The sequence below is a fragment of the Microtus oregoni genome, unplaced genomic scaffold, assembly GCF_018167655.1.
Source record: "Microtus oregoni isolate MIOR12 unplaced genomic scaffold, Mior012 000012F_ref0000307, whole genome shotgun sequence".
Classification (NCBI taxonomy): domain Eukaryota; kingdom Metazoa; phylum Chordata; class Mammalia; order Rodentia; family Cricetidae; genus Microtus; species Microtus oregoni.
Genome location: NW_024543071.1, coordinates 13,651,957 through 13,679,892, shown reverse-complemented (window position 1 = coordinate 13,679,892; position 27,936 = coordinate 13,651,957). Strand labels below are relative to the sequence as shown.

The 27,936-nt window shown below is 52.8% G+C and overlaps 1 protein-coding gene across 4 annotated transcripts in view; it reads right to left on the bottom strand.

Moving 5' to 3' along the window:
* Positions 1-344: 344 nt before the first annotated feature.
* The window catches only part of Sh3pxd2a (SH3 and PX domains 2A), a 204,057-nt gene continuing 176,465 nt past the window's right edge, over positions 345-27,936 (bottom strand). For 2 of the 4 annotated variants that reach the window (XM_041662211.1, XM_041662212.1), the window contains 7 exons: positions 26,028-26,141; positions 23,123-23,206; positions 18,557-18,674; positions 13,997-14,331; positions 12,823-12,872; positions 10,157-10,276; positions 345-9,378 (listed from right to left, as the gene is read on the bottom strand). In XM_041662211.1, the coding sequence (XP_041518145.1) occupies positions 7,429-9,378; positions 10,157-10,276; positions 12,823-12,872; positions 13,997-14,331; positions 18,557-18,674; positions 23,123-23,206; positions 26,028-26,141 (2,771 nt within the window). In that variant the 3' untranslated portion in view covers positions 345-7,428. The remainder of the gene's footprint in view (positions 9,379-10,156; positions 10,277-12,822; positions 12,873-13,996; positions 14,332-18,556; positions 18,675-23,122; positions 23,207-26,027; positions 26,142-27,936) is intronic. The other 2 variants (XM_041662213.1, XM_041662214.1) reach the window with 1 other exon arrangement.

Below are 27,936 nucleotides of genomic sequence, written 5' to 3'. Positions count from 1 at the left end.
CCCCCGTCTAGACAGTGTTAGAACACATTAGCAGGGCTAGGCCCCAGAGACTTGTGGGATGCCTGCCTATACCCTTCCCCTGGAGGATGCTCTCGCTACCTGATAGCCCGCCTTTGAACTGACCTCAGGCCCATTTCTTTCCTGCTTATTAGAGACCAACACAACTAGGGAAGGACCAGGGACTCCCTTTGGCCACTCCCAGAAAGGGACTTGCAGGTGGGAGGGGCTGGAGGAGTTTGTGGGAGCTGATCTCCCCTCCCTCACCCCCATCCCCTTGAGCCGGTGGATTTACTAGTCAACTGAATGGGCCTTCTAAAGCCAGAGAGAATCATGATTCTGTTCAGTTAAAAAGGCCAAAAACTTTATTTAGTTTTTAGGGAAATACAAGATGCATGTAAACATAAACAAAATATTACACAAAACAACCCAAATTTTAAAATCTAGAAGCATCCCAAGACAGGTCATCCCTACAGACCAAAGAATCCCTTCGAAGCGATAAAGGACACCCGGAAAGTGGCAGGTCAAGGGGGTCGTGCCCCTCCCCCACGGACACTGCGTGTTTGCGATGAGGCTTATAAAAACAACCCACTGTTAGAATTGTGGGAAACATGGAGATAGATTAGCACCACCAAGGGTCCTGGAGATATATCAGCATACACATGGACACAGACTGCATCCAATGCCCCTGACTCAGTTTCTCTGCTGAGGTGGGGAGGAAGGGCTCCTGCTGACCCCACTACGCTGGCTGGGGATGAGTGGACACTGCGAGAAGTCCCCATGATTCAGGTGTCCCAGTGACATCTATCTGCTTGCTCCCACTGTACAGTTCACATATCTATGTTGCAAGAGGGGGCACTAACATCTGCCTTCCAGACCTCTCAGTAACTGGGAGGGACACCCATGTCCTCTGTTGGAGCGGACAAGTTGTGAATTTAAGAATGACAACTGTACACCCTTTGAAGTAAACTCGGTGCACCTCAGTAGAAGCCACCAGAAAACAAGTATATGCAGGGATGCTCCTCTGGTCCGATTGGCAACAGGAGGCCAGCTCAGTAGTTAGAACCATAGGTTCTATTAGAGCCTTGGGAATAATGTCCTGTATTACCAAGAAATGAGGTCACCTGCTTCTTGGATAGGCCTGGGCTCTTAAGCTCTAGTATGGGAATGTTGGGTCCCTACTGTGTGGCCTATTATAGTCAATGGCCTCTGATCTGTACAGTCTGACAGTCTGGCCAACTCTGAATTGGACAAAATATATTGGGCAAAAACTACTGGGAATCTGGGAGATGGATTTGTCTTCTGGAAAAGGGCCTCCAAACCCAAACACTGGCTTATGGCTCACATAAGCTTGTGCCTCTCCCCTAAGACAATCAATAAAATGGAAGCCCGGCTGTGGCCCAGTGAGTGAGTTTTCTCTGGCTGGACTTGTGGCTGGTGAGTGACAAAAATCCCTGTAAACCTGATCTCTTCGTTTCCAAACACGAAGAACTGACTCCTTCCTTCTTCCATAAAGACAGCACAACTCCAAATCCTTGTTCAGCCTTCCCACACCTTCTCTGCCTAAAAGACATCTTCTGGAGCCTCCTCCCAGCGCAGGGACGGTAAGCTCCAGTCACCTTAAACATGGCTACTCATTTGCCAACATGCCTCCCACTAGCTTGCCAACATGCTAGGTCCATCCTTTACCATAACACAATCCTCTCAGGCTTCCAAAGACACAGCCCATTGTCCAGCATGAGACCTGGAGTGAGGTAGGGACCTTGGGCATTGGGGACCCTACTCTAAGGCCACTAAGTCCTAGACGGAGATGGCGGAGAGGTACTGACTGTCAAGGTCACTTGAGATTTAGACAGGCTAGGGGAAGAAGGGGTGTCACGTGCCCGTCCCTTACAGCCAGGTAGGGGTCAAGGTTCTGGAAAAGAAACCCTCCCGTTCAATCTACAAGCAACGGTGTGCCCACTTTGTGGCCTGGGGGCCCAGATGCACAGAACAAAGCAGTAGTTAAAGGCAGTGCTAAGGCCAAAGGTCACCAACCATGTCCTACGACTGGCTCTGATCATAGAGTTTGCGAAACATAGGGACGTGAGACTGTCTCAAATGGGATTTAGACAAATTCCGAAGGTCCCGAGGAGCTCTCCACACCCCCAGGAAGCACCCTGGGCCTGCAGTGGGAATGGCAGGCGTTGCTGCATGGACATCTACAGGTCCTACAGTCATATCATGAGTAGTTCTCACCCTGTCCAGCCCGCCTCTCCTTCAGAACCAAGCCAAGGCCAGCAGCTCTTGGATCCCCTGGGGATTCGCATCCCAAGTACGTGAGTGCACTAATGTAACCACCTCAGCACTCCACACTCAACAGTATCTATTCCATGTGCTCATCTTGGTGCCCGGATGCTGACCTGGGCTGCTTCTGTTAGATCTGCTAATGCCAGTGTGAAGTTTCCAACTAAATAATAAAATAATTACAAAAACAAATTTAAAAGACACATTGCACTCTCCAGCCAGAATCGTGTGAATGACACACATACTTGCTGCCAGAAGCTGTGAGTCCCTTGGGACCTGCCCAATGCCAAGGACTAGTTCAATGGAGACCACCTGCCCTGCATTTATTTTCTCTAACCCCATGCTATTTAGTTCAAGTGGGAAATTACCACCAGTCTCTCTCTCTCACACAATGCACTCAAGTAATAATACCCATGCATGTGGAAATTACCACCACCGTCACACATACATACACACACATACACACAAACATTGCTTTCTCAGCCCTCAAAAAAGTGAGGGAATTTTAATTGGTTAGTGATGTGGACTGCTGTCTTTTCAGAGAGCTGCACAGAGTCTAATGATCAGCTATGCAACCGTATCTATTCCAAGGGAGAGACCCAGAAGGGGCCTGGTCCCTCTCCCTATCTGTAGAGAAATTCACACAAAGGTGGGTCGGAGCAGCAGGCCTACAGTACTACATAGAAGGGACACACCAGCAAGGCTGTGCTTGCTATCCTGGGGAAGGGGCTGAGCCCTGGGACTTGTTCCTCACCCCCCACAAAACATCTTATCCTGCCACTTTCCTCACTGCATATGAAGGGGGGGGGCTGGTGGTGTGTACCTGTCATGGGGGGTTTCTGTTGTCAGAGGCAGGGCTCATGCCTTTTGCCCAAGTCACTGAGATGAATGGGTGGCCGGGACCAGGCCTACTGCAGGCCTGGAGGAATTGGGTTTTACTGGGTACGAAGGGCTTAAAGCACCCATATCCAAATGAGTTTGCTTTCAGCCAGGACTCCTGTCCCTAAGCTGAACTGAGGTTCCATAGTTTTAGAAAGACTCAAACACACATCCAAAGCATCATAGCCCACATATCAGGAGGCTGGGGAGAGAGGACTGCTGGGAATCACTTCTAGGACGGGTCTCTCTGAGCAGCTGGCGGCAAATGGAGAATGAAAACAGGAGTGAGTCTTGGCTGTCCTCATTCTGCTCTGGGGACTGGGCTCAAGAGGTCAAGAGCACCACGCCACTTCCCCAGACCCCTTTCTTCTAGTGTCCTCTGGTGGCTACCCCTCTCTTCATGCCAGGGACGTGGGGAGGAGATAGACAGTTAGCCCGCCAATCAAATTCACGGTCCGCCCATGTGCTCCACAGTACGACTCTCCCCAGTAGACCCTCCCATTTTCCGCAGATGCAACAGGGTCTCCCCCCCACTCTGTCCCACATCCCTCTTGGTAATATTGCACTTTTTTTCTGTCTAAGATTGTTTTCATTTTCCATTGAGAATGCAAAGTATTTGGAGGGAACTGGGGAAGTGAGTAACCTTAAAGAAATTATATATTAGTCAAATGCAGGAGAAGCAGGGGTAACTTCACCTGCTCCCCCTTCTAGAAACAGACACTGCAACTTAAATAGCGCTATGCCTACTCTGCAAGTACTAGTCATATGAAAATAATGTTTGGCTGAGATTCCCTTGTCTCTTAGACGATAAAAGTAGTAACATGCCTCGCTGAGGAAAGCAATGGGTATAAATGCCAGTAAAATACGCGGCTCTAACATCTCAAAGTGGCTACAATGATTCTATATAATGCCTTCGTCCATTTAGGAGTGAGAAAGAGGGACCCTTGGGACCAGGCTGGGGTGGAAAGGTTGAGGCCTTGCAAAGAGAACCCGGGCTGTGAAGGGGGCCTTGGGGTAGACAGGAACCGATTGCTGATGGAACCCCCTCCGCCTGCTCCCTCTTGTTGCTCCCCTGTGAGAACACAGAGGAGCCAGGCAGTGTAGCCAGGCCTACGAGTGACAAAGAAGGGTAACATTGGAAGGCTTTTCCTCCATCCTTGTCATAGAAGAGAAGGGTCTTTAGACTGAAAGGAAAACAAAGCACCAGACGACGCATCTTCGGGCATTATATAAACTCAATAATGACCTCAGAAGGGCTCATTAGGATTAAAGTTGCAGTATACAGCAATCAGATGTCATCTCGCATTGTCAGTTCTAACTAATGGACACTGGCTTTGGACATTGCTGAGATTTCACTTTTTTTTTTTTTTTTTTTTTTTTTTTTTTGCCTTTTGTCCCATCTGGTTTCGCTCCTAATGGGACAGAGCCCCGGGCCCTTCCCTCCTCCACTGCTGCCACGGTCCGTCCGATATCACAAAGCAGCTCGTTAGCTCTAGGAAAAGGCCTTGTCTGGGCAGGGCTAGGATCCAGAACACAAGGCCTGGCACCCCTGGCCATGTCTGAGAAGGCCTGGCATGCACCCTTCTTGTTTCAAGTATTTTTTGGGCTTGCAGGGTTTGTGCTGTGCCTTAACGGGCTGGTGGTGAGGGACCTTGGCTATCACTATTTGTTGACCAAGTCTACGTACTGACACTAGGTGGCAACATTCCCTACTTTTCCCAGACGCCTGAGCAACTCCCAGCCATCCCTGGGGCTGGATGTTACAATGTAAACACAATGACCACACTATGAACTAAAAGGAGAGGAGAGGAAAGGGGGATTAAATGCAGTGGGAAAACCTGACATTAATTGGGTGATTTGGGGAAAGTCATTTCCTGTCCTGGAGCTGGAGAAACAAGAAGGGATGGGAAGGGACTCTAAGGTCCCTTCCAGTCCTGCTTTGAAAGAGTCTACGATTTCAGGACCCTGGGATTTGGGAGAGGGTCTCTGGGTGCAGAGTCGGGCAGAGAGGGTGGGAAAGGCAGGCTCTGGGGATCTCGGTGGTCCAGTCCAGCTGAGATGCTCTGTGCCTGGCTGGTGCACTAACCATGGAGCTGGCTCAATGCAGACATCCGAGGAGCGAGGCTGTGGGCCATCCCCCTGGCAGACAGCTGTGTGGAAGGTCCTTTCACCTGACAGTCACTCTACTTTAAAATTTTATTTTAAATAGTCATAAATTACTTTTTCTTCTTTTAATAAATATGTGCTGTTTTAAATGAGAAGAGTATATACTGCATCTTTAAGTAATGCACTTTGCTCTCCGAGTTTTCTTTCCATTTCACCTCATTTAAAGTGCATTAATTAAGAAATAATGAACCACTTCTTTATCATTATTGTTCAAAAAGTACAAACAATATATCATGAAGACACTAACCACTACCATTAGTACTGTAACCTAGCAGATTAACTCAACATCCCGCTCTATTTAATACTGTCCAGCAGAAGAAAATAACTAATTTCAATTTTAAACAAACTCATGAACACAGAAAAGGAAATAGAACAATGTCACCACGGGCTTTTGACAAAGGAGGCTAGCGGTTTGCATCCGCATATGGGAGGGACATGGACTTGGGAATCCAGGAGGTTAGGGTTGGGAGCTGAAGGCAGACCTGCCTGGGAGGAGGGGCGAGGGGCGTTTTTTCCTCCCACATCTGTCGGAACCGGCAGCCCTTGGTCAGGAAGATGCTGGCAGCTCAGCCAGAAACTGTGAGGCAGGATCTGTCCCAAATCAAAGGCACATGTGGAATCCGCTCCCATCATGAGGGGAGTTCTTGGAAGAAGCCCACTGGGCTTCTCTCTGGAGGGTCCCCCCGAAATGTCAATCGTTAAATCACAACCCAAAGCGACAGAGGAACGCCGCGAACTCCATTCTTTCGCTTCTCTGTTCCCTGGGGCACTGCCCCTTGGGAAGACAGGGTTGGTTCCTGGCTTCGAAGTCTTCCATCCTCTTGGGCACCTGTAGCATTGCCAGAAGGCTAAGGGGCACAGTGGCGGGGGTGGGGGGTGTCTGCTCCAGGCTGACCCAGCCAGGGTCCTTTCTGCCCAGGGTTGGTGGTGACTTCTCCACAGTAAGGCTTTTTGTGGGCCCTGCCCAGGTTGGAGAAAGTGTGCAGCAGGCAAAGTAGTCACCCAGCAGCCTGGCTTCTGATGATGCCCCCTTCCCTCTTGGGCAGCGACCTGAACACTTTCACCGAGCCCAGGACCTGGCTTTACCCAGTGTCGGATTCCCTGGTGAGGTGCCATGCTAGGGCTCTGTGCACACAGTGGAAACCTAAACAAACAACTTGGCATATGGAAAGGCAAAAACGTTAAACCAAAATCAAAATTAAACATCCCTCCATGGAATTCAACAGAAAACTCCACCCACCCCTACTCCCTCTCCTATGTGAGGCTGAGCCCTTTCGGCCCCCAAACAACTTCTAAAATAAACCCCAAAACCAAACGCTGATTTATAACCTCCAAACCAATAACCCCTTCCCAAACATGCACAAGGAACCGCCTACCCGGAAATCCTCGAGAAATTCTAGGTTATGAGGAGCCTGGCACCGCTCATTCTCTAGGTCAACTCCCACCGTGTCCTCCATGTGCCTCGAGGAGGGCAGGCTCTCTTTGCAAGGCCAGGTCAGCCAGGAAAGGCAGGCAGTCCTTGTTGGCATCTGGGAACTCGTAACTACCAAACAGGCTGTGGCCTGGCCCCAGAAAGGACTGAGCTCTGAGGAGACACGGCTAAGCCCCAGAGCTGGTGGTCTTCCAGACACCCACCAGCGGCTGGTGGACGAGAAACCAACACAATGCTAAACACATCTATAACACAAGGGTGGCTTCCAGAGACGAGAAGCCAGCCACTGAGGTGGCTGAGCAGGGGCAGCACCCTGGACACACCTCATGACATCTCTTCCAGATCTTGTACAGCAAAGGCGCGATTGGGCTTTCCCATTCGGCCTGTACTAATCGGCATAAGGTCCATCAGCAAAGTCACCAGTGTGTGTGCAGGGGTTCCGGGCCCAGGACAACCCTGCTATTCCCTTTCTCCTACTAAGTGTGTGCACCCGTCACACCCTCCCTTCCAGCTGGAGGGTGTCTTTGGGGGGGGGTCACATATTCTGCAGGGTTCAATGTCGGCATCCCCCTCCCCCTCCCCCTCCCATTGTCCTTCCCCTTGTCTGCAGGCCGCCACTTTTCCAGTGGCAGCCAGAGCAGCACTGAGTCTGGAAGGACCCGGTGCTGCTAGTTCTTCTTCTCAAGGTAGTTGGAGGGTACCCAGCCCTTGAAGGGCTTCACCTCATCCAGGATCTGACAGTACCACCAACCATTGGGGTTCCTCTCCAGCACCTCCATGGAAACCCCCTCTTGGAAGCCAGCCGTCTCCTCATCCCCCTCATAGTCTGCAATAGAGATGTACACATCTTTGAGGTTATTGTGGATGAACTGAGACTTCTCAATAGGCTTAGGATGCACGGGGGAGATGGGGATGCCGTTCTGTTGGGTAGGCAGGAGGGGTGATTCTGAGCCCTGGCTGGCAGCCCGCTCTGCCAAGCGGCCCTTGGCCTCAGCAGCTGCTGACCGTGCAGCACTAAAGGAGGAGTTCCTGCGGACACCTCTGAGGCTGTCAGTGGCCGTTAGCGACTCATTCCTCCGCAGGGCACAGGACAGGTTGTTGTCCTTGGGTGGTGGAGACACAAACACGGACTGGGGCCTGACTGCCACCTGCCGCACACCGTTCCGCATCTTCACCGCTACAGGGCCCGAGGTCTTGCCGAACCCTCCAGGAGGCTTAGAGGGGATGGGTGGGGTGACCCTCTTGCTCTGGTTCACAGTGTTCAGCGCCTGCACCCGCTTCTCGATCTTCTCCAGACTGTCCGACTTGCCCTCGCTCTGAGTGCTCTTGACTGTGTCAGGGTCTTTGCCAGTGACGTCAGACTGCTGGCTCTCCTCGGGCACTAAATAGTGGGAGGGAGCCCAGCCTTCTAGCTCCCCAAACCTCACATACCACCATCCGCTCTCTGCCTTTTCTAACACGTGCACCTCAGCGCCAGCGGGGAAGCTGATCTCGGAGTCCTGGACCTTCTGATAGGCACTGCAGGCCACGTAGGCGGTGCCTTGCCCTTCCCATTCCTTCTTGGGAACACATGGGGGAGTGGTGGCTGGGAGCGGAATCACATCAGCAGAGCCTCTCCTGGACTCGGAAGCTGACTGGGGGGGCAGCTCTGAGTCCTCACTCCTAGAGCCCTTGAGGCCCCCCCGGAGCTGGCCTGTGGGCCTCAGCTGGCGCCGTAAGGAGCGAATGTCCATCTTTTCCTGGCTTTGAGACTCGGCTCGGTTCAGGACTGGCTTTGGTCGGACTGATGGCTTGGCTCGGGCACAGGAGGCCAGCCCGACCTTCACATCGGCATCTTTCTTGGTCCCGACCTTGGGGGTGCCACGGATGCCCGCATCTGAGGCAGAGCGTGGCTTCGTGTCACTACTGTTCTTGGACAAGGAGGAAGAGGAGGAAGAGGAGGAGGAACAGGTGGTGTTGATGGTGATGGAGGAGGAGAAGGAGACGTTGGACTGGTTTTTCGCCAGTTCTGTCTGGGCATTCTTCTCTGCCTTGAGCTTCAGGAGTGATGATGATTTGGGAGAATCTGATTTAGGGGAATTTTTCATGGCAAGAGACAATGAGGAGCTTCCAGGGGAGTCACTGTCCCCAGAGGAGCCTCTGGCAGACATGGTGTCTTCTGTGTAGGGCCTGAAGCCCTCATTCTCATAGATCGTCTCTTCTTCTAGGGCCACATCCTCAGAAGACTCGCCCACCTTGAAGCGGGCCCGCTGCAGGGAGGAGGCAGGTGAGGGCCTTCGGGGCTGGGCAGGACGCCTGTCCCCTGCGCCTCTGTCCTCCGTGGGCTCTTCACTCAGCTCAGGCTCTGAGTCAGAACCAAAGGCCGGGATGTCATACTCAGGTTCCTCATACTTAAGCTTCAGCGGGGAGTCCTGGCTCTCACAGGCACCCATAGGATTCTCCTCAGTCTCCTTAGGTTTGCTTGGGGGTGCAGGTGGGGGCACCTTGGGCCGGGTCAGAGTACTGGTTCGGCGGCTCAGGTTAGGCTTCTTGCGTTTATCGATGTATGAGGCGGGGGCCCAGCCCTCTTTCTCCCCAATTTGCACGTACCACCAGCCACCTGAGTTTTTATCAATGACCTGAGGGAAGAGAGGCAGGCCAGTGAGTTGCAGGGGTCTCTGGGTCCCTATAATGTCCCTCTCCGCCTATTTTATAGACACAGCCCTAGAATACGTGGCTCACGACCTATGGCAGTCAATGGCAGGCTAGATTCAAACCCTGGTCCTGGTTGTGAGGCTCCCTAAGTCTGTGCCAGTAACTTCTGGAGCTCTAGGCCTCCATGACACCCCCAAATCCACTACATTGTTCCTAGACCTATAAAAGCCAACCTGAGAAGAACCTGTATGTATAAAGAATCAGTGTTCCATTGTTCCCATCCTCCACCCACACCCAATACCACTCGAAAGGGCCTCTTGGGGACAGGCATAAATCAGACTGGGAGGTATAGGCCCGAGACCAGATCTTCCCTGCAGAGCATCGTCTCAATGTCCATAAAAACTAACAAAATCTCATTAGGAGTTCTTGGGTTGGTGTACAATATTGTCCTCTGACCTCCAAGAGCGTGTGTGGCGTGCATGTGTGTGTGCGTCCATCCCCCCAAATAAAACATTCCCGATGAAGCAAACTGCTCCCTCCGTCCCTAAAGCTCACACGCCTTCAGTAGCGCTTCATATGGAGGCTCTTCGCGCTCAGTCAAGTAAGGGGCAGAAACCCAAGTCTTGGGCTCCAGCCTTGGTTGTGTACCCATGGCCGGGAGGCTCATTTCTGGATCTGTCCCGCCTGATCCTCAGAAATCGACCTTGCCAATAAGACGTACTATAAAGTGTGAAACAAGTCCTTGGTCAAAAGGAGGCTCACCTCAGCTTTCTGTCCACCACGAAAGCTGATCCCGTCAGAAATGCAAGACTGGAATTCAGCAATGGTGTAGTATTCTACCTCAACAGAAGGGGGCTCTGGTGGCTTTGGCAGCTGGAACCCCTAAAGTAGAAACAATCAGTGAGCAAATGCAGTTAATCAGAGCAGTGAGTACCAAGGCCGGAAACTGGTGCCCATTGGCTCCAGGTGCTTGTGGCCATCACTGTCAGCTGGATAGCGCTGGCTTTGAAGGCAGCTGTCACTTAGGCTTCAGCTCCCCCCCCCCCGGAGGTGTCTCTTGGGATGCTCACTAGAAAGGCCTCAATAGTTGGGCCCCAAGGTGGAAAGGAAAAGACAGAAGAATCACTCTAGAAAAGCAGGGAAACCTCCATTTTATACATCTAAGGGTGGCTCCTAAGCCAAGGGGGGCGCTGATGGAGAAGAGGGTGAGGGAGCCAACAATCCCCAGGATAGTGAAGTAGGAGTACAGGGAAGGAGTCTTTGGGAGGGGGGTTAGCCTGTTGATGCCCTGAGCAGAATGCAGAGTTCTGTTTCAGTAAGCAGGCAGATTATTCCAGAACTCCTATATGCCTTTTCGATGCCGGCACACAACTTTTTCTCATGGTGGCATTTAAGGACACTTAGAACACTTAGCCCACATTTTTTTTTCCTCTGCACCTAATGGGTGCTGCTCTCAGGCAGCCAGCGTAAGCCGCGTGGAAAGCCAGCTTGGCAGACGCTAACCACAAAGGGATGTACACTCTGCCTTATACTAAAGGGTAAACAGAAAGAAGCTGAAAAGACTGGGGGGAGGGCAGCCATGGTGCAGAAGGCAGACCTAGAAGATGCAACTACTCCGAGACTCAGTTTCCTCTTCTGTAAAACAGAACTAAGAATGGGATTCTGAAGATTACCCATATAATGCAGTAACTTCCGGTCCAGGGAGGTGGGGTGCAGGAATAGCTAAACAAAGCTGGAGGTCAGCACCCCTGGAACCCTGTTTCTTTCTTTACCCTTCAAGGCTCAGCTACCTCTGTCACTATGAGGGAGGGATGGGAGAAAGATGGTTTAGGGGGGGAGAGAATCAGCCAACTTTCTCTGCCCCCGTGACTGGATGTACAGCCATACGTGGAAGCTGGCTCGGTCAGCCATGCCTCAGCCCTCCCGTACCCGGACAGGGTGGGATTCAGCTCAGTTAACTGGCACCAGCATCCCTCCCTCAGCAAGCTTGCATTTGTACATGGTGAAGGAATGAGTCTGCCCTTGCCAAAGTCAAGGCTGCCTGAAAATAATTAGCTGGGGCTCAAATAAAAAGGAGAAACGGAGAATCCATTGCGCAGTTGCAAAAACCCCAGGATTAAAAAAAGAGAAATTTCAGAGGGGCTCATGGCTAGGTCACAAAATACTCATGGCCAGAGGGCACATCCTCCCATGTAGGAAGGGCCTCCAATGCCCACGGATGGGCAGATGCCACTGCAGTAACATGCAGCCAGTTGTGATGTAGGGATCTGTCTCGTGTAGAGTAACCAGATAGTGTCACCCAACAGTCACATAGGAAAGGGAAACCCGAATGCTAGTCCTAAAATCCACTATTGCATCCCATCCTCGTGACGGACCTAGGAGGTGGCCAGTACTGTTCTCTCTCGATAAAGCAAACTGAGGATTTCGGAGGGTAGGTGATCTGCAAAGGGTCTTTCTTTGTTCCTGTGTCAGAAATGGAATCTATGCCAGGCTCCAATTTCCCCTTCCAGGTACGCTAGGGACGGTCCCCAGAAGTCTCGTGCATGCTAAGCAAGCAATCTGCTACGGAGCTGGAGCTACACCGTAGACCCGCAGCTCGTCTTCCATTGCATCCAGCCAACCCCACCCCACTCCCTCACCCCTAACAGGCCTTTGTTTAGGATTCTCAGCCTGTCACCAACGTTACTGCTTCCCAAGCTCCCGCTTACACATCTCCCTGCCTGAGACGGCAGTCGCTGGGAAACTCCACCCACTCAAGAACCAAGGACATCACAGTGTCCACTTTCCATGAGCCAGGTCTGGCGGTTCATGCTCCTTCCTGGAGGATAGCACTGGTCTACCCCTTGCCCTCTAGGCTGTAGAGCTCACCACCATCACTGGGCAGTCCTGGGAGAGCTGTAAGGCTTCTGGGCCATCGTGGCCAGCAGCCCCGTTTCTAGGCCCTGGCAATGCCCTACTGGACACTCCTGCTGGCCAGTCTAAATGTTTATGTCTGCCAGTGCAGTGGCTGGGATGGATTTATTTAGCATTGGAGTGCAGTGCATTTCCCATTAAAAACTGTCTGGCTATGCTCCAGGGAGGCTTGGGATCTGCAGGCTTCTGTCCCTGTCCCCAGCCCTGCAAAGACAGAAACCCAACAGGGTCCCCAGGCTCTGCTTCAGAAAGGTGGGTATGGGTCACCCCAGAGAAGGCATGAAGAGACAGTTCACATACTAAGTAAGGGTGCGGGTCACCCCAGAGAGGACATGAAGAGACAGTCCACATACTAAGTAAGGATGTGGGTCACACCCCCCAGAGGCATGAAGAGGCAGTCCACATACTAAGTAAGGGTGCAGGTCACCCCAGAGAAGGCATGAAGAGACAGTCCACATACTAAGTAAGAGGGTGCGGGTCACCCCAGAGAGGACATGAAGAGACAGTTCACATACCAGGCTGGACTCTCTGCGCGGGGGCGGCCTTGTCCTCAGGTTTGGGGAGCCTGGAAGAAAAGCCACAGCTTTAAGAACCCCAGTGGACAATAGTGCCTACACCTGCTGCCTTCCCTGATGGGATCCACTCTGGATACTTGAAACGTCAGTTATTAAAGACCCTGTATTCTAAGTCACTGTAGCAATGATGGGACCTTTAGGCTTCTTTGCCTGTTCTTCAGAAGGACCCACACAACCCTGCCCCCAAACAACAGGTACACCAATCTACAGATGCCGCAGGCAGGCAGTTTTCAAGGCAAAAGGCTGCATGGATTTATGAGATTTTTTCAGCAGAAGCGGGAACTACATCTCTGTTTTGTTCACTACTCCTAAGTTCTCTGAAGGCAGCACAAGGCTAGACCAAAGTCCTGCCTAGTAAAGGCTTCTCCACGCGCCAGAGTGCAGACAATCAAGAGCTATGTATTAAACAAACAAACAAACAAAACAACAGAACCCAAACCCAAACCAGTTTCCTCCAGATTACTGGGCTGGACACAAACAGAAATTGTGTCATCCCTGCCCCCCATAATATCAAAGGCATTTCTGGGCCAGAGGAGTGTGTAGGGGTGAGGACAGACAGACTTTAGTAATTTATTGTGAATGCAGGTGGGGGATGGGCATGTGTGCCACAGCCTTAGGGAGTCAGTTCTCTCCTTCCCCCAATGGCTGTCCCAGGGATTGAACTCAGATTAGACTTGAGTAGCAAGCACCCTTACACACCGAACCATCTTGCCAGCCCTCTTCCACATCTTTTGCCCCACAAAGCAGGCCCGCACAGATGATCACAAACTCGGGGCCTGTGGGCTTGTTAAATTGGCTCTATACCGATCATCTAGCCTTGGGGTTTGTTCGACTGCTAAAGAGCCACCCCTGATTCATCCCTAGTGAGGGGGAGGTAGCAGCCTGCTTTCTCCTGCCATGCACCTGCAGCAGCTTGCAGGAACACAGCCAGTCACACCCTCTGGCCCTTTCCACTCCTGTGACCAGCATGGGGCCCGCTGACAATCAGAGGCCAGACTGTAGCTCCGGGTGAAAATGACACGGAGGTCCCAGGTAGTGCCTGGAGTCCGCTGCACCCATGCCCTCCCACTCTGTAGGAGCTCTTTGGGAGGACCAGGGGCCTTCAGCTGCTTACTGATCTGAGCCCTCTGAGGGGCGATCCTGGCCACGGCTGGGGAGCCCTGGGCCAGCTTCGATGTGGTCCTCTCGGGGACGCCCAAGGCGCTGCCGTTAGAGGCGTTGCAAAGGATGGGCAGGCTGATTTCCTTCTTGGTGATGGGGGCTTCCGGTCCCTCGCCGTCAGCTGGAACTTCCTTGTCCCCAGATGCCTTCTTGTTGAGCAGGTTGCTGATCTCCATGATGTTTCCGATGATCTCCACGGGACCCGCCAGGTTCTTCTTCCGGCTTGGCAGCTCATCCTTGGCCTTCTTCAGATAGGATGCTGGCGCCCAGCCCTCTTTGCCTAGATATCTGTGAGAGAAAGGACCACGCCGTCATTAAAGCCCTCGTATCTGTCTTCCCCTTCTGCTCCCAGGCCTCAGTCTCGGTTTGACCTCCTAGCAGGGCCTTTTCTCTCATGATCTGCTAGAGGCTTGGCAGTTCCGCTAATCCAGAGGGAACCAGAGCTGGGGTCCATGGGAAAGATACTGGACACTGAGCTATTGCCCTCAGGCAAATATAGGACCTCATATATGACCCAAGATGCTGGGGGTAATTCCAGAGAGAAGAGTGATATGTGGATGTGGCACGGACAATCCTGTTCCCCATAGGAAGGGAGCAGACTAGAGCGGAAAGCGGCACACGCAAAGGATGTTTCTCGCCCAGTTAACTTGTTTCTCTAAGAGTTCAACTTTTTCTGTAAGACAAAGGGATGCAGCAGCTTGTCAAGTAGATCTAGAAGGATGGATACCTTGAGACCAAAGGAGGATATCTATAAAGACTACTGTTGAGGGTGGTGACGCATGCCCAGCAGTCAGAAGGATGAGGCAGGAGGATCGGAGGTTCTAGGACGAATCAGGGAAAGCAACCATTTTGGGATTGGATTTAAGGACTGCGCCACACCTCAACCTTGGCCGGTGAAGCGTTTCTCTCTGCGTTGGTCAGCAGTTCGTGCAGACTCACAACCGGTTTCAACCATTTTAATGCTAAGAATAACTGACTACTGAATATTCTGCCCTCAATGGGATATCCATATCATCCCCTCCTACCCTCCTTCTCAGGGGACATCAAGGAAGAGAGGGTGGAAAGAATACTGAGCCGGAGGGTGAGGAGGAATGCTGGGAAATGCTGTTTTCTGGACTCAACAAGGCTACTGCACCTAGGAACTCACAGTAGCTACAGTTACCTGTCCGAGACAGATCAACAGGACAGCACTGATGGGACCCAGTGGATTACACGTGCGCACACACACACAAGAAGAGAGAGGACATGGAGAGAGGAATGGGGAGTGCTGGGGGTGCCTGCGGGGAGCAGAAAAGGGGAGCTGGTCATACATCAACATACATGTTTCCATGTACAAAAGTTCAAAGATTAGGGCTGGAGAGATGGCTCAGAGGTTAAGAGCATTGGCTGCTCTTCCAAAGGTCCTGAGTTCAATTCCCAGCAACCACATGGTGGCTCACAACCATCTTTAATGAGGTCTGGTGCCCTCTTCTGGCCTTCAGGCATACACACAGACAGAATATTGTATACATAATAAATAAATATTAAAAAAAAATTTAAAGAAAAAAAAGTTCAAAGATTAAAAAGAGAAAGAGAATTCCATTTTTATTTTTAAGCTCTAGGTCAGGCTGGGCTAGAGAGTAAGACTCACCAAAGGAAAGAGGTAGACTTTAAGTTAGCACTCTGTGGACAAGCTTGGAGGCACACACCTAGAAGCCCAGCATTGTGGAGGCAGAGGCAGAGGGGGCTGGGCAGAAGTTCAAGGCCATCCTCAGTCACGCAGGCCAGCTTGGGTACAAGAGACCATGTGACGAAACAAAACAACATAAAACAGGAGTGGGGTGGGGATGTAGTGAGCACCACCAGGTGGGGGAGGGTTTAAGTCCTGCTGGAGGGACAGTGGACAGATCAAGTTCTTTATAGAGTAAGTCCACAAATGTAACCTTTCAATGCTGTGGGGCAAACACAAACCACGCAATGGGTGAGTTAAGGGCGATTAGGAGAAACAAAGGAGTGAGATCTAGTTTCTTATCACACGGTAAGGAGAGGGAGGAAAGGAAGAGCCAGGCACAGTGTCTCACATCTATAGTCTTACCACTTAGGAGGCTGAGGGAGGAGGACCGCCTTAAATCTGACCAGTTTAGGTTAGACAGGGAGTACCAGGCCAACCAGGACTATATACAGGACTGTGTGTGTGTGTGTGTGTGTGTGTGTGTGTTTAAAAAAACAAATTTATGTAATCTTGGGGGTTGGAAAACCTTTCTAACTAAAGCTGCAAATATAGAAAATAAATGCAGATGAAAGCATAAAGCTGGATAAAATTCAAACCATTGTTATGGCGAAACCAAGCCTAATCCAAGCAAACCAAAAGCTCATAAACAAAGGCTAAAGGCAAATGACAGGGCTGACTTAATTTTTGGTGATTCGTTGACTTTTTTTAAAACAACTTCTCCCTCTTCCCCACATGGTGTTGAGCCTTTACCCAAATCCACAGGGAGCCTGCTTCCGGGACCAGCACAAACTGGTCAGTGCTTCCAACTCTCAGTTGCAATGTCCTCATCTGCTCCCTGGGACACAGCTGGCTCTCAAGAGTAGCACTGACAGGCCAGATGTCCGACAACCCCTACTGCCCTTCCTAATGTGACCTCAGGTAGGAGAAAAGGAACACAGAAGTTCAGACAGGAGGTGGCTCCTTACATTTATATCACTGGGGGTACACACAGGTTGCATCCAACTTGTGTGTTGAACAAACAGAAGCAGAGAATGTCCAGGATGGAGGGGAACAGTGAGTGAATGTGCCTGACCTTTCTATGGCTGTAGCCAAGGCCAAGAAGGGCAAGGCAGAGGTAGCAGGGGGGCCTGAGGGGAAGTGTGTAACACTTTCCAGAGCCTGGGGTTCGTAAAGCTCGGAAAAAGCTGAAGTATCTTGCTAGGTGGCAGCAGCAGAGGAATAAGGATGGGCTGCGGGGAGACAGTTATGCCTGCAGGCTCCCATTTCACAGCCCTTTGTGTTCTATACGCTCCAGGCTTTGTGTTACAGGATACAGCAGGCAGAGCCATGTGCGCGTGCGCGGCATCAGGGGTGGCTGTGTGTCTGGGCCCAACTTCCGCACAGCTGTTTCCCAGCTCTGTAGCAGGACTGACTCCGGAGATGCAGGCTGCAGAGAGAATGGGAATGTGTAGGAGTGTGTGTGTGTGTGTGTGTGTGTGTGTGTGTGTGTGTGTATAAGGCTGGGAGAGGAAAAGACAGGAAATAAGGATCAACACTCGGCTTGGAATGTTGGGAAATAGCATGTTTAAGGGGGTATCTGGCAACTTTCTTAAGGTAGAATGGGATCGTTAGGGCCCTTCTCAACTCAAGTCCTCGCTGGCTAGGAAGAATCAAGCTGCAGGACAGTAGCTGACCAGAGTGATGCTGTTTGTATCTTAAAAACACAAACAAAAAACAACAGAAAACCCAAAATGTAAAAAGCAGCTGTGGGGATCACTTATAGGCAAACACACGTCAGCCAGCAGCCAGATGGGCTACGTTAGCCTTTCCACATCCGGCTTGTGGCTGATGGATCTGCACTTGGCTCCAGCTTCCATTGCTTAGAGAACATGAAAGACCACAGGTGGCTGCTCTGGATAAGCCACGTGTAAGTGCACAGGCCCACGTCACCTAACAGGATTGAAAGGTACATCTCAGTCCTTCAGACTGACAGGCACTAGGGCAAGGGTGAGGGGGCAGCACTGTCCCCTCAGCTCACACTAAGACTCAGTTACCTACGTCCTCTCTGCAGCATGGATGTAGCTTTAAGATCCCAAGCTCTGCTGTGTTCTGAGCCACTGTTGCATGAGTACACGCACAGACAGACCACAGAAAGTCTGGGGGTGTGGGGAACTGAGGCAGCTGTCCCCATAGCTTACATGGGGGATTGTTGTTAGCTGGGTTGCAAGCAGGAGAGAGAGAGAGCAGCTGAGCAAATTCCCTACAGCTGAACTGCTCCAAAGAAACTTTGCAAACACAAAGACGCTTAAAAGCAGGTTTAGGGTTGGTGACAGCAGAATGAGCCCCACGGAGTTTAGCTTATTCCCCAGACGTACACCCAAATGAACTTCATTAGGCTCTGAGGCAAGGGAGGGAGAGAAGGCAGAGTGCGATGGTCTGCACCCACCAGGAACATGGATGCCAGAGGCCTATGTCTGGGGCCTTCATTGTACAACTGTGAGCAACAGAGGCAGCCTGTTGGGGCTCAGCAGGGCCTGTGGAGGCTGGGGCTTCAGGGTGTCTCAGCTGAGGAGCTGGTCAAGCAGCCAAGGGAGATGCAGAAAACAACATTCAGATGGCCGAACTCTTGGCAGGTGCATGGTGAGAGACCACACCGCTGCCTATGGGTTGAGCTGGTCCCTGTGCCCTCCTGGCTGGGGCTCAGGTTGTGCTTTCAGTTCCCAGGAGACAATCAGCGGGCCGAGCAGAGCCGGCACACAGCTGTCTTTAGGATCCACCTGCCATCGGCCACTGAGCTCTGTTGCCCGGGAGGCAGGCTCCTACCTGATGTACCACCAGCCTTCCAAGTTCTTCCGAATCACCTCCACGGTGACGCCCTTCTCGAAGCCAATCTCGTCCTTGCTTTGGCTAGTGTAGGGCTGCACGGTGACATACTTCTCTTCTGTGAGTGGGTTGGGGAGCAAGAAAGCAGTTATTTGAGGCTGTGGTGCAGATCCTGCCTCCCATTCCCTCCGCCCCAGCCTAGTCTTGTTAAGCCGCTTACTAACATGGGCCACACTGACTTTTCCAGAGAAGAAGAAGGAGCGGGACTCAGAGAGCAGAGGAAGAGTCACTGGGTTAGGGGGTCACTGCTGGTCCTAGGAGAAGCTAAAGCCAGGCAGGATCCCGGGGTGCCTAGCAAAGCCTTAGGCAGCAGGAAAGCAGGGTATCCTAGCCAGGGTGTTGGGGCCTAGAGTTTGGAAGAATCTGCTTTTCCTAGGGTCTAAGACTGCTAGGTGTCAGGGCCACTGCTAGGTGTCTCCCAAATACCTTGGGAACCTAGCACCTCTCACCTCAAAACATGCCATATCCCACCTGTACTCACTCAAGATTCCAGCCCTGTAAACCTCTTGACTTCCCCCGCAGAGCATTTCAGCCCTACCCTAGACACAGCAGACCACAGCATCTGCCCTAGAATGGTTCACGGAGGAAGCTCAACAGGAGAGGCTACGGGTTTTGTTAAAGTCCTGTGACTGTGCCCCGGCCACCACCGGTCCCTCCAAGTTTTCCCACAGCACTGGAATCCTGCAGAGAGCTTGGTGGGAAGGCTGAACAGCACCTCCCTGGACATCCCTAAAAACCTCTGCTCAGACGTCCATGTCTGCTGAGGTCCATGCCTATCTTCGGGGAGCCCTCCTGGTGAACCTGCAGCTGACTGGCTGAGGCCACCTGCCTTTTACAGGACCAACTATAGGATGGCGTGGGGTCCAGGGAGGAACATGCTGCACCCTCCCTCACTGGAAGAAGACCCTCAGGAGGATCGCCCTGAATCCTGCTGTGTGCTATGGAGGTCGCCATAGTACCCAGCACACAACACTATAGGCTATTACAAGTAGAGGCTGGGACTCTATCAGTGAGGAGGAAAGAGTATGAGTAGGGACCGAGTGGGAGGCTTGCTTGGGAGCTCAAAATAGCACGAGCCTGGCCTGGGAGCCGCCTGCTGCTCCTGGCTCCTGGCTGTGATACCCAATCCCAGGACTCCTTCGCTGGACCTTGTTGGGCAGCCTGCCTCAGCCTCTGGGTGGCTCTGGGGATTAGGAGAGAGCTGCCACACCAACGTCCTGCTGTGAGAGGGCCATCTGCTCATTCTCCCCTGGATTATCAGGGTGCTGTCTGTAGCCCTGTGCGGGGGCGGGGTGGGGGCAGACAGCGTTTCCCTCTGGGAGAGGCAACTGTCTTGCCAGGTTGCAGGGATGGAGCTGACAGATCACAGGCCATACTTGAAAGGCAGCCCAAAAGCAAAAGGTGGGTGATGGGCACAGACGGCTGCACGGCCTTTCCTTGGGCTCCCTTTTACCACAGGCCTTTCTCGGCACCAGCTGAGGAGGGCTCTGCTCAGGGCCTGCAGATTCCATCCCTGCTCTGCCCAGGAGTGCTGCCAACACTGCCTGAGAACCTGCCCAGCCAGATTCTGACAACGGCCCTGGAGAAGTTCCACAGGCCGAGGCCAACCCTGCTCCATTTTCCAGTGGGGCACGGTAAACCTTGGCCTAGGCAGTGGCTAAGGGACAGCGCCAGGTCTGGAAACGCAGGGCCTGAGGTCCAGGGAGGCGTGGCCTGGACTCCACATTTTGCCTTTGTTCGGCCGGGCTATTTTTAAAAGCCTGTGGTTCAAGCAGGAAGCTATCGGGAAAGTTTTCCTAGGCAAGGTTGCTTTTGAAGAGAAAAATGACAGTCCTTCTTAGGGGAAGATCAGAGGAGCCTGCCCTGCCCCATGGCTGAGAACAGGGCCTTGACCATGTGTCCAGGCTCTTAGATGCCAAGGCTGGCCACAGCAGCCTTTTAAGTATGTGTGGTGGGCGGAGTCCATGGCCAGCCACTTGGGGCAGGGGACACAGCCACGGATAATTGTTTCTGGCCAGTGAAGCTAGCTGCATCTGCAAAAGACCCTGTGCTTGGGGACACCGGGGGGATGTCATGCTCTCTCAGTTAAAATTCTAAACAGCACAGAGGCTTGTTCTGTCTGTTCGGTGCAGGACTCCAGCGGGGAGTTCAAACCCTGGTTCCTGACCATCTCTCCCTGCCTGCCTCTTTAGACAGGTGGTTTTCCGTTTTCAGCTCTGTTCAGCCAGGGACAGAGATGTAAGCCACCTTTGGCTGACGTAGGTGACTTGGGTCTTGGGCCATCTATCTTACAGGTGAGCTGCGGATAAGCAGAGACCAGTCCCTCCTTTTGGACCTGGCCATAGATCCCCATGGTCAATGTCTAGACAAGAGAATGCTCAGACAGATGGAAAATGGTCTCTATAGGTAGTGAGTCTGCAGGTGGTCTCTGGAAGAGGGTGTCCCCTTTAAGAGATAGGGTTGAGGGAAGACTGAGGTGGCTGGGGGCTGGTCAGGGCTCCTGGATTCTATGATCAGAGCGTGCAGAGATAACAGCACTCCTGCCCTGGTGAATGACGGCTGGCCAGGAGGCCTGTGGGTGGGTAGGCTGGGGGAGGTGGACAGCCTGCCCCAGTTTGGGAGGCAGGGGCTGGAATCCCAGTAGTTTCCAAACCGCAGAAGCCTCTTCTTTCCAAGCACTTTCCCCTCTGTCAGCAGTCTCTCTGCTCCCCTCCTGGCCCCTTCAACTCCTCCACTAGAGAGGCCTCTGACTCCAAAGGCCTGGCCAGCTGAGGGATGGGGGATAGAGGCTCCGGGAAACACTGACTTTTCTGATCTAGTTACTCGATGACCCTCTGCTGGCTTTCTCCTCCAGCTCCACTACTTGCAGTGTGGGTCCCACCAGCCAGCTCTCTGCAAGCCCTTTGGCCGCCTGATTCACAGGACTAGGGCTGTGTGATAATGAACATAAAGTTATGGTTTGTCTTTGCTTTCGTATAGGTGGCTGCAGAAGTATGGTTCATTATGTATATGCGTTAGTTGTGGGTATTGCTGCAGTGACATGCTGAGGTGACAGGGAGCAAAAAGGGTGTATGCAAAACCCACTTGTGACTACGTAAACCAGTGACATGTAGCCAGGCCTAGGTGTGGTGGCACTCCTGGAATTACTGTCTACGAGAGGCTGTGTATACAAGACTGTGGATGCACAGCTGGGGTGGGCTCGGATATGACGGTACTAGCCACACCTGTGGCTTCGGGCCCTTGTGTGGGCCTGTCTCTGGTCTCGGTGCATCTGTGTGATCATGCAGGCAAAGGCATGTTTGGACTCAGCAAGCGATGGTACGCAAACAGGCCAAACCTTTGTCTCTCTTGTGGGATTCTGGGCCCACATCCTATTTGTCTTTGCCGCTAGAGCTGGAGGCCGTGTTCCACCCTAGCATCTTAGTAGAGCTGTCCCCTCCCTTCTGGCTTTAGGGTGGCTTCTGCTTTAAATGTGGCCTGTTGCTGCTTCTCCAACAGAGGCCGCCTGCATCAGCCCCCAGGGTCCACGTTAAGTCCTGCTTCAGGACAAGCTGAGTTCTTCATAGCCAATGCTCTGAGTCAGCCATTGGCGGTGGCCACCCTGAAGTCCATACGTTCTGTAGCCTGAGTTTTGGGAAAGACACTGCAGTGCACTGTCAATTGGGGACAGGCTTTGAGGTTGAGTCATGGGGTACCCCGTTTTCCAAAGGCCTGTGTTCACTATATATCCATCTCAGCTCCCAGCTGCTCTGCTCTCCTCTCTGGGGGCAGGAGAGGCTGACCACCCACCAGCATGAAGGGCTGCAGATGTTTAGGGGTGAATCCAGAAGCCATCCTTCCTGTTCCTCACCCTTCCCACAAATCCCTGGATGTTGGGAAGGGTCTGGGCCACACAGCCCTGAATCAGCAGATGTCAGCTAGGGAGTCAGCTTAGGGCCTTCCTGTCGCATTGACTGAGCTCCCTCCTCTTGAGATCCTGGAGGCCAGTGCTCCTGCTGACGGATGGCCCCTCGTCAGTATTGATTGGGGAATGCTCTGGTATCATAATGGTTTTGGTTTCTGTGCCCTTCTAGGTTCAAATGGAGAAGGGCTGTGGGCTGAGGGAGTCTTTCTTAGCAGAAGGCAGGAATAAAAGACAGGAGAGGAAGTCCTGATAGGAACAGAAAGCTATAATCTCTTTAATACCTGGTACCCAGGACAGGGATGGCCTTTCTCTGAGACCCAGGGACCTCCCTCGTGCCTCTCTTCCCTTCCAAGGAACATATAAACTAACCATCAGGCCCTAAACCCCAATGCCCAGGGCACTAGCAAGCCTGCCCCTTCTGCTACTCGGATCAATTCCCAAGTAAGGCCCTGTCCCCAGTCTGAGCTGCAAGTGAATGAGGAAAAAAGCCTGGCCAGTTCCGGGTGAGTCAGGAGACCACAGGCAGAGAGCAGAGCAGGCAAAGGAGGGGGTGTTAGTGAGAGGAGCAGCTGCAGGGAGGAGAGGCAGGCGCCTGTGGTCACCTCGGCTGTGCTGCCTGTTGACCATCCCGCCCAGGGTCCACCGGCGATCCAGGCGCCGCAGGTGGGCTTTACGTCTCTTGGACACTGGTGTGATAGATGGTGATGGTGCCCACGGCCCACACGAACCAAACCGGTGGAGAGAATGGAGATGCGGATGAGAGAGGATGGCGGAGGGGAGGAGAGAGGGAGATGTGTCCTCACTGCGGGGTGAACCAAGGGACACCCCCCTAGCTGGATGAGGAAGGATCTGACGGGTGGTCCTGTCCTTTCCAACAGGTCCCTCAGCCAAATCTAGGGGTAGACTAGAGGATTTAGGGTTCTGCTCCCTTAGAGATGGGAAGACCCTCCACAACAGCCCCCGGAGATGGAGGGATCATTGCTCCCCGAGTTCTGGACAGTGTTGCTATCCAGTCACCAAGCATGACTGTCAATTTGTCACCATGGCCAGGCATGGTGAGGGAAGAAGGGTGCCAGGGGAAATGGGGGTGAGGAGAGCTCTTCCCTGCTGGGTCAGAGCTCTCTCTGTTGATATAAGTTGACTTATATCTTTGCTTTCTTGTTTGTTTCCCCTGGGTGGGGTCTGTTGAGGGTGATGATTGGCCTTGTACCTTTGTGTCCCTGGGGCCTTACACAAGACCAGGTCCTGGCCTGGGAAAGGTTTGCTGATGAACCCGCACATGGGCAGATACTACAGGCTCTGTTCCCTTATGCTATCCTTTTCTGTTTCTGATGACAATGACCACAATTCCCGTGTCGACTACTTGAGACCAGACAGTTTCGCCTGGATTACACCCCTCCCCCTACCATTCCCTCATAGATGAGCTCTCACGCACCCTCTGCCCTGGGTCTGGCTCCCCAGGCTTTGCTGCCCAAGTGACTCCTAAGGGAACGAACCCTGGGCCAGGGTCCCAGGGCGCCAGCTTGCCGGTACCAAAGGAAGCTGCCAGATTGCCTAGTTCTGGGGAGGGTGACGAGCTGGTAGAAAGAATAAAAGTGACATTGTCCACACACACCTGGGCCAAAATTCAGTAAAACCTTCTGAGAATATCTGCTTGCCCTGTGAGGGAGAGGGGCCGTGCAACCTCCTCCCTCTTCCTTTTCTGTTTTTAAGAGTTTTATTTTATCTTTTATTTTATGTGTATGCATGTATGTCCATCAATGACAGAAGAGGGCACTGGATTCTCTGAAACTGGAGTTTGAGATGGTTGTGAGCTACCCTATGGGTCCTGGGAATTGAACCCAGATCCTCTAGAAGAGCAGTCAGTGATCTTAACCATTGAGGCATTTCTCCAACTCTGCAACCTACTTCTTCCAGAGGCCTAGGCAACAGGCTAGGAGTGTGGGCTCCAGCCCAGACACACTCCAGGTTCTTCCACGACCCTGTAAGGCTCTATAGATCTGGGCAGGAGACTATTAAGATGTGGTCACAGGTGCTGGCACACAGGTCCTCCCAGAAGCGTGCAGAGCAGCAGCGTTCTTGGTGCACACATGCAAATACACACACCTGTGAGCCTGGAAGCTATCTTGGCTGCCCTCTAATTCCTAATCCATTAAGGTCAACGTCTTCCACACTCTGTCAACTCTACAGCACTCAGAGTCATCTGAGCCAATCTCAATTAGGGGATCTACTTCTACCAGACTGGACTGCAGTCATTGTGGGCATTTTCCTGACTGTTGACTGATGGAGGAGGGCTCAGCCCACCGTGGGCAGAATCATCCCTAGGCTCAGTGAGCTAGCTTTCTTAAAAAAGCTTAAGAAACCTGGCAGTGGTGGCACACGCCTTTAATCCCAGCACTCAGGAGGCCTCGAAGAGCAGGGCACTAGATAGGGGCAAGGTCTGGGGCTTACAGCTGGACTGGATGGAACCCAGCTCAGAGGTCCAAAAGAACCAGAGTCTGATACAGGCTCAAGGACTCAGGGTGGGAACAGCTGAGTCTGAACGTCCCAGCTTTCCCCAAGGGGCCTGGGCTCTGGAGTCCTGTTACAGGGATGTGTTCCGAGTCCTTCCTCTAATCACAGGGCTGAAATGAGGCACCAACTCAAGAAGGGTGGGGCCCCAACCACCAACAGAGTAACTAACATCTTGGGGAAGGATGAATAAGGAGTCGGCCCTTTATGAACTGCTTGTTTTGGCTCGGGCTGTAGGGAGGAGGGGGACGGAAGGACCGGCCTGAGCTGTGGGTGGCAGGTCTACATCTCTCTGGCCTTCAGACCCACGGCCAGCTGGACCATTCCTACTGACTGACCGTTAGGGAAAGGATTCCTGCTGCCAGGCCACGGGAGATTTGGAAGGCATTAAGAGCAGGGAGTTGGGACATGGGAGGCTCGGACTCGTTGGGCTGTTGCTGGCTTAGAGGGCAGAGGCAGTCTTTGTGAAATGCATGGAGAAACACCCCAGTCTCTGGGAAGCTGAGAGGTGGCTCGCAGGCCAGCCTGGGCAGCTGTCAGTGTCCAGAGCGGGAAAGACAAGGCACAGCAGGAATCATGTCCACAGACGTTCCAGGTCTTTACCTCGGGGGCCTAGTGTGGAGCTGGGAGTAGAGACAGGTCTCTGTGGAGTTCTCGAGAGAAACTCGAAGCTTCGTGGGAAGAACTTTCTGGTAGTTCCCACCCCTAAGCCTGTCCTCTACCCAAAGCCGACAAAGTCTGAAGTCCACAACCCAGGAGAAATTTCCCTGTCAGAGCCCTACATGGGGGAATGACAAAGACCGGCCAGCGTGTGAGGTGACCAAGTGGGTTGGTGTCAACGAATGAATCCCAACAGAAGGGCCTTGGGTAAAATCCAACCTATTTAGGAGTTCAGGTGGCCTAGGGAGGAGAGCTGGGAGCTCTCCCCGGAGGAGCTGGCCCCTGGGAAACCTTCCCACCCAGCTATTACCCACCTAAGAACCCATAGGCCCTCACCTTCTCCAGTCTTGGAGGTGTTGATGTCTAAGTCATCTCGTGTGCCATTCTGGGCCTCCAAGTAGGTGGCAGGGACCCAACCCTGCTCTTCAGACGTGCTCACAAACCACCAGCCTGCAGAGGGGAAAAAAGAAGACAGGTTGTGAACGCCTGCAAGATGGGGGTGACAGGGTGGGGTTAGGACGTGGAGGGCAGGTGTGGCCAGAGGGCAAGGAGTGCCAGCAAGGCACTGAGCCAGACAACCTGAGCACCTGGGAAATGCCTTGACCGACTCCAGCAGGGAGGACAAATCCTGCCGCTGAGCAGAGGGCCTGAGACACACACCCAGTGTCACGCGCATTTGAGGGAAGCATTAAAAAGTGAAGCGGAAACAACGGCTTGCCTCCCACATGGGAGGCACTGTGGAGGAAACATGAGGTGGGTTCTGTCTGGGCACCGGCCCCCTGGGATCTTTCTGATCTTTCTTCCCATTAGCCCCACTGGTACACAGGAGCCAGGTGGCATCTGGTTCTGAAAGGCCTGACTCTCACAGAGACTGACAGTCGGCTGTCTGTCCGTCCGTCCGCCCCCCACCCCCCCAGCATGGGTCAGTGGCCGTGCTTCCACTTTGGCTGCCCACAGCTGCCCTGGAAGCGTGTTGACAACGCAATCACAGTAAATGGACACTGCATCCTCACGTGACCTCTAACAAGCGGGGCCACGTGACAAAGGCTCATTCATATCTCCTGTTCATTCATGGTGCTTGTACACTCACATGCTCACTCATTCAAAAACACCAGCTGTGGAATAAAGTATCTGAACCCCATGGTCGAGGGTCTCTTGGCTGTCTTCAGACCCTCTCCGGGGCCCTTGCCCCCATTGCCCTTCCCTTCTCTCCTTTGTCCTCCACGTAATCTGGTGCCAAGGCTCCTTTCTGTTCAAGGCAGACTCTCTGGGTCCAGTACAGAGCCTAGGGGGTTTGGGCAGCAGCAAGGGGTAGCCCGAGAAGACACAGCGGGCGTCCTCCTAGGGGTTTGGACAGCAGCAAGGGGTAGCCCGAGAAGACACAGCGGGCGTCCTCCTAGGGGTTTGGACAGCAGCAAGAGGCAGCCCGAGAAGACACAGCGGGCGTCCTCCTAGGCACCCCTAAGATGGCTTTGGCCTGGGAAGGTGGAGGAGACTGACTGGTGATAAGTAGAAGAGTAAAACAGAACCAAGAGCAGGGCAGGCCTGAGAACACAGCTCATTTCTCAGGTCCTAAGTCAGCTCTTACTGTTCATTATCACAGGTGTCTAGGCGAGGCTTTGCCAAGGGCCTTTCAGGACCAACTTTTTCTATGCCAAAGTGTCCCTATTGCCAATGGTATCCTCTAAAGCAACTTCTCAAGGCCCCAGGGAAGCAGGTGACTTGGTGGTCTCACGGAGGCTGAGTGATTATCTCCTCCCTTCTAGGTCATCCTTGGCGGGCCCTAAGGATGCATGCTTCTTCTCTAGGCTTAGGGCTTGTAGGGGATGCTGAGGGTGATGTTTCTTCTCAATGCGAGGCCTAGAACCCCGACTTTCCTAGGGGGATTTTCTTATCAGTTCCATTCGATCAGTCCGTATCTGAGCTCCCAGGAGGCAACGCCCTAAGTCTACCAGATTCTCGTCCCTACCTTCTCCTTCCTGTGTGAACCTTCCTCCTCGTCTCAGGGGGCTGTGACCCCAGGAGTCAGGCTCTTCTTCCTGGAGGCTGTCTGTCCTCTCTCTTAACTTCCCTTATGGCACGTTTCCTTGTTGCTGCCCCCTTCCTGAGGAGGCTCCTAGGGATGGGGCAGGCCTGGCTCTCTGGCCTACCTCTGCTGCACAGGCTCTGTACTAGGTAGGAGGCTGGACAAAGACGCGCTGAGAGGCAGAGCATCACGAGGTTCCTGTGTTCCTCACACTGTCTC